General features: G+C 37.8%; 1 protein-coding gene across 1 annotated transcript; it reads left to right on the top strand.

The window, feature by feature from the left end:
• The first annotated feature begins 807 nt into the window (after positions 1 to 807).
• On the top strand, positions 808 to 8482 carry SUMO1 (small ubiquitin like modifier 1). The gene is made up of 5 exons (XM_083379632.1): positions 808 to 1011; positions 4351 to 4425; positions 5134 to 5211; positions 5398 to 5469; positions 7192 to 8482. Exons 1-5 carry the CDS (start codon positions 1000 to 1002, stop codon positions 7258 to 7260), a joined length of 306 nt encoding a protein of 101 aa, XP_083235758.1. The 5' UTR covers positions 808 to 999; the 3' UTR covers positions 7261 to 8482.
• Positions 8483 to 9671: the final 1189 nt, after the last annotated feature.

Below are 9671 nucleotides of genomic sequence, written 5' to 3'. Positions count from 1 at the left end.
AGAGGAATGGGAGGAGGAGAAAGTTTAGGGAATGCCATTAAAGTTCGAAATCTGCAGTTCTTGACATCTACAATGTGGTTCAGTAGATCAGCCAACCATGCTTTTTCATAACTTGAGCGGCCACATATCCTTTATTGTAATTGCTTGGAAGTCCAGTGTCAAATACCAAGATTGTTGCTTACCTGCACCTATCAAGTACCAAACTAGAAGGCGTACAAACTGTGGTAACTTTAGCTGCATAAGACAGGCTGTGTTGATATAATTTTTCCGAATTTGCATATTAATATACGCAAATACCAGATGCATGCAATTCGTGTCTTTTTTTGCAACTCATGTTTTGTCAATGAACACTCATCTTCTGCAATCCAACCACGTGGATTTCATCACCCCTCTTTTGTGACCTGGTTATGGTTGAAATGTAGGCTGACGGTTTCTCATCGAAGCCCGCATAACCGTCACCTCTCTCTACCTAACGCACAAAATGGGAGGGAGGAGTAAATTGGCGGGTGGCCATTTCCAGCGAAGTTGGAAAATGCACCGCTTTCCACGTCTTCCAACCTCGCTACTGCCGTATTAGGAAGGAAAGGATTAGCGTGCAACCTCGGAGGCAACAGACGAGCGACGGAGAGGCTGCGAGACCTAACCGCCCTCCTCCGCTCCTAGTCGACCGTGCGCAAAGCCGGAGCAGAAACTTAAGTTGCGACTGTCGTGAACGCTGCAAAGAGCGGGCTCGCCAGCAAGCAGCTCTAGAACCCACGCAAAACCGCCCGCGGAGTCTCTCGGCGGGGGCGGAGCGGAGTTGCACTGCGCTTCTTCAGTGGGCTGTGCCTGGAGAGCGGGAAGTGAGCTCAGGCGCAGAGGAAATCCCGCCTGCCCGCGCCCGGCGTGTGTGTGTGTGTGTGTGTGTTGTGCTCTCCCGTGTTGTCGACAGCGAGGGCGAGATCGGCGAGGCGCTTCTCCGGGGGTGGCGGAGGGGTCGGCTGCGTCTGCGAGGGAGACATGTCGGATCAGGTGGGAGGCTCGCGCCCGGCAGGAAGCAGCTCGCAGTCGGCCGCCCCCAACCGCCCGGCTGAAAGGCGCCCGGGCTGTCCGCAGGCGGCCAGATGGGGCCACAACAAGCCGGGTCCCCTCGGCCGGAGGGGCTTACGGGAACGGGGCCCTGGACCCCGGCCAACATGGGGCGGTTTAGAGCCCGGCCTCCTCCCTCTCCGCCTCCGTTTCGTGCCCTGGATTTAGCCCCCCTAACTGCTTCTGGGCCACGAAATCGAATCACCCCGATCTCCCGAAATGCCCCCGTGGTGGAGCGGGGTGGGGTGGGGGAGACATAGATTGGAGTTGGCACCTACGGAGGAAGCCCATGGGGAGAAATAACGAAAGGCCAAAGTTTCTGTTTGGGCTCCTTCTTGTCGGTCTGCTCTCTCTCTCTCTCCCCCTCCACGATCCCGCTTCTCGTTGGAGGCAGCTTTCCTTCCAGCCCGGCTTTCAGCAAACGGGGCGAAATTTCTTGTTTAGAAACGACAACGGTTATTGTAAATTTATTTTATTTGATTAACATTTATATACCGCCCTTTCCCGAAGGACTCAGGGCGGTTTACAGGGTGATTAAAAACAAAGATACAAAAGTTAAAAACAGATTAGTGAATCATTGTTTTGAGATGCTGCTTGCACCGGGAACATAGACTCGTTCACAAGACCTGACGTTTCCTGTTCGTTTTGCCTTGGAACGTGTTTTGGCAGGATAGGCTTTTTTTTAAAAAAAAATGCATAAGCTTTGACGTTATTTGAACAAAAATCACACAAGAATAAAGATTGCCTTTTTGTTGCATTTTTATGGCCTACAGAAGAGAAATCCATGCAGTGGCCAGGTGGAATAAAAATAGAAGTGCTCTTTTTAGCCATTTATTCAAACTGAATTTGTTCAGCAAATTAAATGTAATGGCCCAGTTTTATGTCTATTAATGTCATAATTAACTTAACCTTAGCGTTCTGAGCTTTTGCTTCCTGGGATCCTCCTCTTCAGCCAGTGTGAGCTGGAATTTACAAAAGGTTGCTTTCATTTTCACTTCCATGTAATTAATCCAGATCCTGGATTATTTTAAGAATAATATATTGACAAGGTCAATTTGGTAATGTGTTTTAAAATTGACTTGTTTCAGGAAATAGTAATTGGGAAGTGTTAAATATAGTAGTGCAAACTTCCAGGCTTCTTGCAACCATCCTGGAAAATTAGGGATTCAGCATGGGCACAGGACTCAATTCATATAATGCTATCATGACGTGTATGTTATGTTTGAGTAGTTGGACCATTTTATGAATTTGCATTAGGGGGTCCCTATCTTTTAAAGTGGGGAAGAAATTGGGTTGTTAATTTTTTTAAAAAAAGCATTTTTAAAAAATATTTCAGCCAGTGATATTATTTCCTCAAAGTGCCATGTCAGTTTGGCTTCAGTAATCCTGCACTTCAGATTTTCTTCAGTATCTAATTGTAAACGACCAAAAGGAAATAGCTTATCTGCTTATATGTATGTGATGCTTGTTTTTATTATTTTTTTGGTCTCCAAACTTCGTTAATTTAGATTCAAACTCAAGAGAGAAAGTCCCCAGATACTGTCCCTACATGTTTTCCACTTGGAGAACTAGATAGAGTCCTACTGCAAAATGTGGGAGGGAAAGGGCTTCAGAGCACTGTAAATACTAGAGAACCTCTGAAGTCAGTTAAGACTTAGAACCATGATTTCATTGAAGTATTTTGTGGAATTTCTTTTGCAGTTAGAAGTTACAAGTTTCAGAATATATACTAAATAGGAATGAAACTGAAGCAGTAAGAAGACCATTAAAAGCAATGTAAATCAACAGTAGCTTGTTCTGGTACTTTCTCAACTATATACCAGTAGAATTGAAACTTGGAGGTCTAACTCTACTTCAGAAAAACATAAGGGGATTTACATTTAATTAGGCATTACCAATAGATTGTTTTCCCAGTGAATAAGCAGGCTATGTATTTACTATATTTTTAGGTAGTTGAGCATTCTGTCTGCATGTACATTGTGAGTAACAGAAGCCTCTTATTCGCTATTCATTACAAAATAAGCTGTAATTTAACTATGTTCTACTTAATGAGGAAAGGCTAAGCTTGTTTATTGCTTTTATCTTGTGTTTTGAGTTAAAGGAGCAGGTAAAAGTAACCCTTCATTTGCAACCACAATTGAGTCCAAATTTTGGATTGCTAAGCAAGGCAGTTAAACAAGTTGTGCCTCGTTTTATTATCTTTGTTACTATGCTTGTTAAGCAAATCACTCCAATTGTTAAGTGAATCATGCGGTCATTAAGCAGATTTGACTTCCCCCATTGACTTTGCTTGTGGAAACTGGCTGGGAAGGTTACAAATGGTGATCAGATGACCGTGGGTCAGTGCAACTGTCATAAATACATGCCAGTTGCCAAACACCTGAATTCTGATCACATGACCATGGGGATGCTGCAACTGTTGTGGGTATTGACAACTACTCATAGGTTCCTTTGACCTCAACTTAAAAGAGTTCATTTAGTGACTGTTCGAAGTTACAGCGGCACTGAAAACAGAGTTTTATGACCTTTTTTCACACAACTGTTGCAGCATCCCCATGGCAACTGATTCATAATTATGACTGTCCCGAGGCCATGTGATTATCTTTGTGACCTTCTAACAAGCAAAGTCAGTGGGGAAGCCAGATTTACTTCACAGCCGCAGTGATTCACTTAACAACTGTGGTAAGAATTTTGTCCCATTTTCTAAAATGGGACAATATTCATTTAACAACTGTCTCACTTAGCAATAGAAACTTTGGGCTCAGTTGTAGTTGTAAGTCAAGGACTACTTGTAATCATTGCTTAGATTTTGTAGATGGACCAAGCAGCCAGACAGCTGTAATTTTGCCTATCGAGAGTATTTGATCTTCAGTGATTTTTCCTGAGTTTCCTAACTATTTTGTCACATAGGAATGTATCACGTAGGAATTAAAATTTGAATTTAGAGACTTTTTTGAAGCCCTGAATGTATGCTTGATCAAAAAATATAAACAACCATAAAATGAAGGAAATTGGAACTCTTAAAAATTGGGAATCGTTTAGTACTTTGTGGCATCCTAGTTGAAGCTTTAACAGTGGCTTTATGTTTTTAATAATGAAGCTAGTCAGGTTAAGTTTACGTTCTTCCTTTCCCTGTAATCTTGTCTGAGGAGGACAAAAGAACTAGAGGAAATTCCAAAAAAACTTATTATCAGCTAATTCACTGTTAATGTGTAAAAAAGTATAAATAGAGTATTCATATTTTCCATTTTTGTCTCTTATGTGTTTTGTTTTTTATTGCAGGAAGCCAAACCTTCAGCAGAGGATTTGGGTGATAAAAAAGAGGGAGAATACATTAAACTTAAGGTTATTGGGCAGGTGAGTTCTAAAATATTCTGTTTAACATCTATCTCCTAATTTTACAGGTATAAGCATATAGTTAGAGTTATACAGCATAAGAGTTCTTTTTCTTTTTAATATTTTTCTGCAAGTGCAGGGTCTGTTACATTTTCTTATCAAATCTATACTAAGTCACTTACTTACACTTTACCTATAGAAAAGTTGAGTTTAAAAAAATATTTTTATTAATAAGTATCAACAATTAAACCTGCTTTCTGCAATCCCTATTTCAAAAAACAGCTACTGTAAAGAATCTGAGTTTACCAGCAGCACAGTGGATTCACTTCAACACACAGAAAAGAATGTACAAAACATAGGAAATATAAAAGTCTGTCTTTTATATCCAAAATGGTTGTTCTTGGATCACTGAACACATATTTAAAATGATTCTTACTTAGTCCTAACCCTATTGCAAGCTAGTGGCAGTAGGGATGTAACCTCTTTTATTGGCAAATGCCTTCCCTAAATCCCATGTGTGGAAGAGTTTAAGAAAAAAGCAAATTGTGAGATGTAAGAAAGCTTGAAACTCAAGAAGTGTGGCATGACACATTCTGTTATATCTCAAGCATAGGATCATACTTGAGGAAAAAAGTATTGAATACAAGCTCAGAACATTTTACATAGCTATAATAAGTGCTATCTTAATAGTAAGCAAAATTATTATTATATTTTCTGTTCAATTTGTAGGACAGCAGTGAAATTCACTTCAAAGTGAAAATGACAACGCATCTAAAGAAACTTAAAGAATCATACTGTCAGAGACAGGTTTGTGACATGACCTTTTCCTTGTTCACATGATGTCAAATATAAGATGTTCAATTTCTATGTTCCTCTGCACCTGACTGAATTTATCACTGCATAGTCCAAAAATTAAAAGAAATGGAAAGTAGTGAATATCTGGGTTTTTGTTCAATAAGTTTAAATTGACCCACTCTATTTCTCTTTGTTTAGGGAGTTCCAATGAATTCACTCAGGTTCCTTTTTGAGGGTCAGAGAATTACTGATAATCATACTCCAAAAGAGGTAAGTATTCTTGGAGATCAATTCCTAATACTGTTTGTAGTTATTTCAAGTATTGTATAGATTTTTTGCAATCCAATCCTGATTATTTTAGAATAGAAATGAGTTTATTTTACAAAGTAAATTTCCATTTTAAATTTTATTGCTGAAATGAACAAAGCTTCAGGAAATCTGGAGTGGACATTTGCTTTGAAGAATTGTCAACACTTTTCAGTTATGCAATGCAAGCAAATTTCTTGATATTTATTATTTGTAAATATCTTTTGTATCAGACTATTGATACATTTTAAGCTACTAGAAAAACTAAATTAGATCCTCGGTGTCTCCTATCTCATATAAAGGTACTCAAGAGCTTACACTACACAGCAATAGTTTGGATTATTTTATTAGGAAAATAATAGAATTCCATTTTGGGGGATTTTAGTATATATGTACAATATGTATTGCTTGCTAGTTGACAGTGAGTAGTCGACTTTAGTGATCTAACATACTAAAAGACTCAAACCTGGCTAGTACATGAAAGGGGAGTCTTCAGAAAATGTACACCTATAGGCAAGACAGGACAATTAAAAAAAACCTTACTAGAATGGTAGTGGCAAATTATTTTGATACTGTGAAAACCATGAAGTTCCCAGGAAATTGTAGCTCTCATTAAGTGTTTGTTCAAACATATGATGCTGAACAAGTGGTACTTCACAACTGTTCCTCTAGCCTCTGGCTGTCACAGGGTCCCCACACTCGTGACTGGGATCTGGGATTTGGATTGCAATTACCTTGCCTCCTAACGTGGTCACTGTTCTGAGACCTTCTTTGCTGGCTTCCTACAAGCAAAATCAGTGGGGAAGCAGGCAGGCAAGAGGTCACAAATGGTGACCACGTGACAACCTCACTTAAAGACCTGTGGGGATTTGCTCAATGATGCCAGCATTTCCATCACTTAGAAAAGAACTTTCAGTTCCAATTACTGTCATTAAGTGAAGACTATCTGTGTACATAAGAACTGACAATACTAAAATGACAAGGCACTAAAAACATAGCTGCTGTTCCTAGAGTTACCAAACTTCATCTTTCCTACATTATCTACAAGACTCATGAGAATGGCCTTTTATTTCATTCTATAACCATCTCAAGCATATGATTCTAGGTGACTAAGAATTAAAAAAAAGAAAAATTACCTAAGCTCCACAAAATATTTATTATCTAAACAATTATTTATATATTTAAAAATTTATATGTTCATCTTATCCAAGCTCATAACTATACTATCATTAAACAGCATTGCATTTCACAGAAATCAATAACTTCTTACTCTCTTATGCATGGAGCAAGTGAAACAGATCTATAGCTTATATAAATAGTTTGATAATTATTTTACTATAGAGCAGCAGACATAATAAAAAAGTTACCAATTATGGGATTATTATTTTAACTTAAAATTAGGGCTTAACACATACTTTGTGGTGTAAGATTTTCATTTACTTGTGAAGCTACATTTTAAATGTTTTATTGAGTAGTGATTGTGTATTGTGGCCTATTTATTTTTTAAATAAAGTTTTAGTAAACCTGATCCTTGCTGAGAATCTTTTTATATAAGCACCGTCTGCTTATTTGTCAACTCTGCTGCTAAGTTTCTTTTGCGGAGAATCCACGGAACTAATGTGCGTGGCGAGCATCCAATATTGCTGTGTTTTGGATTTTTAAAATAAAATTGTTCTTATTTTACAGCTTGGAATGGAAGAAGAAGATGTGATTGAGGTTTATCAGGAACAGACAGGAGGCCGTTCGACAATTTAGAATGTTTGTTTTTTCCCCCTTTCCCTTTATCCTTTTTTATTTTTAAATAATAGTTCTTTTGTAATGTGGTATATAACACTGAGTTAAAACCAACACCACATTCCTATGTTTTAAATATTATTTCCAGTTGTCTGTTTTGAACTCTTGTGCTCATTATACACTGTCATTGTGTCAGACTTTTGTGACCCTACTGCAGTTGTACTTCCCCATTTCCCCCCCCCCCCCCATTTCCTCTTTAGAAAAGCAACTGTCTACACGTGCAGTTACGTGTTGGCAAGGATCGTGTATCCATGCCTTGACTATTTGGCAGTGGGCAGAGGTTTCTAATATTCATGTTGGCCTGAAATTTAGGTATGTGACTTTTATTTGTGGGTTTTAAGAAAAGAAAATACAGAAGTTTTTTGAAATCTAAACAGAAGGATTGTGTTAAAGAGTTTTTCTGTAGATTTTACTGTGAAGTATCCAAATACAGATGGCAAAAATGTAGTTTACGATAATACTATCTTTGAAATGGCTTCACTGAAGATAACATGGAAATTGGGGTTTTGTCAACAGAAAGATCCTAGGAAAGTTCTAATTAATGCACACCTTCTTGCAACAAGAGTTTAATGATTCTTATGTTGTACCTGTTTGTCTGGAATGTGGTTTTTCAATGGACATAGATTGTATTGGCTTCCCTTTAAATAAATAAGAGGAAACAAATTCATAAACCTCTGCATTTTCTTTTAAGACATAAACTCAGAAGATTATTTGAAACACTAGTGAGGAATATTTAAAGAGGGTAATTTCTTATGCTGAAGGATGTTACACAGGAAAATATTTTGATTTGATTCACCTTTGAGAATTAGTACTTTCCCTGCTGCTTGCTCTCAGTATATAAATGGAAATTAAGAATTTATCTTTCACTGAGAGTTGTACATGCAATGTGTATCTCTGGAACTCTGAAAATTCATGGTAAAGTATTGGAAGACTAAATATGGAAGAAGTAAATTTGCTATCCAAACACCTTCTTTGATGTTTAAAAAACAGGGACATACCAATTCTTCAGTTTCAGAGAATCACCGAAAGTATTGGGACTTAAATTAGGTATGAATAACCTAACCCAGGGGTAGGCAACATTGGTTCTTTTATGACTCGTGGACTTCAACTCCCAGCTGTGCTGGCTCAGGAATTCTGGGAGTTGAAGTCCACAAGTCATAAAAGAGCCAAGGTTGCCTACCCCTGACCTAACCTATAGATTTCAATACAGTGTAACACTATCTTGTAATCTATATCGAGTCAAAGTGCTTTGGAAAACATAGGTACTGTGCAGAGTTACATGCATCCCATATATGTGCACTATAGGGGTGATAAAAATTAGAAACATTGAAAAAGCATTGATCTAAGATCAGTAACCTCATTTTTTAGAATTCAGAGTTTTTCTTTTGACCTCAGTAGGTTCAGGATTGAAGACCTGGCATTAAATCCTGTTTGTATAGACAAGTAAACTAGTTGATTTTTCAGATATCTCCCATTGGCAATCTTAGAGTGTAAGTACCTCTAAAAATAAGTTAATTCTCTGGAAATAAGTTATTTGTATTGGGAAGTTATGTGAAATAGTATTCTGAAATGAGGCCTGATCAATGAAACCTTTTTTTTCCTTAAGTGATTGTCTAATTCAAAATGTTCTATCTTCATATCTCTTTTAGTCAGTTGCAGAACTGTCATAGAAAACCTGTCGATGCTAGAAAGATTCTTTAGCTCAGGTTTGCAATATTGATGGCAGGACTAGAAACGTTGCTCTACCTCGGGTTTATTTTCGTTGCCAGGGGAATAGGAAAGGTCAGAAATTAAGACTGCAATGTTCTTAAGCATACTTTAATAAACCATTTAATTGTATTTACTTTTCAGGCACTTAACTGTAAAAGTGTTAAATGGATCTCCAATGCTTGTAGTTTCCATGTCCCACTTCTGATGCCTTTTTGTACGCATGCCAAACTTTTTTTAAAAATTAAAACTTGTTTTCAAAAATCAAAATCTGGGCTTAAGTGTTATCCATATCTTTAGCATTAAACATTTGAATGAAGTCAGTGGGAACATTTTGTAATGTGTTCCTTGTAACCTGACTGTTTGCCCCTTACATTGCTGTTACACATGAGGGGAGGGCGCAGCAGTTTGCAAGAGAAAAGTTAAATAAAATGTTTACAATAAAACCCATAGTTACTAAAAATTAAATACTTTAAAATAAGACTCATTTTCTAAAAAAATAAAAGTAATTGCATAATCAGTCTGAAAGAAAATTTGGGGGGCAGCTGAACTTGCTTTCGGAGAACTTGTGGAGCTGAGAATTCCTTACACCTGAGCAGTACATTACACCAGACCAATTTCTAGGATCATAAATCTTCAGTGAAAACAAAACATTGCAGGAATGA

Source organism: Vipera ursinii (genome assembly GCF_947247035.1).
Source record: "Vipera ursinii genome assembly, chromosome: 1".
Lineage (NCBI taxonomy): Eukaryota > Metazoa > Chordata > Lepidosauria > Squamata > Viperidae > Vipera > Vipera ursinii.
Note: the sequence above shows the minus strand (reverse complement) of the source record. Positions and strands in the feature narration are given on the sequence as shown.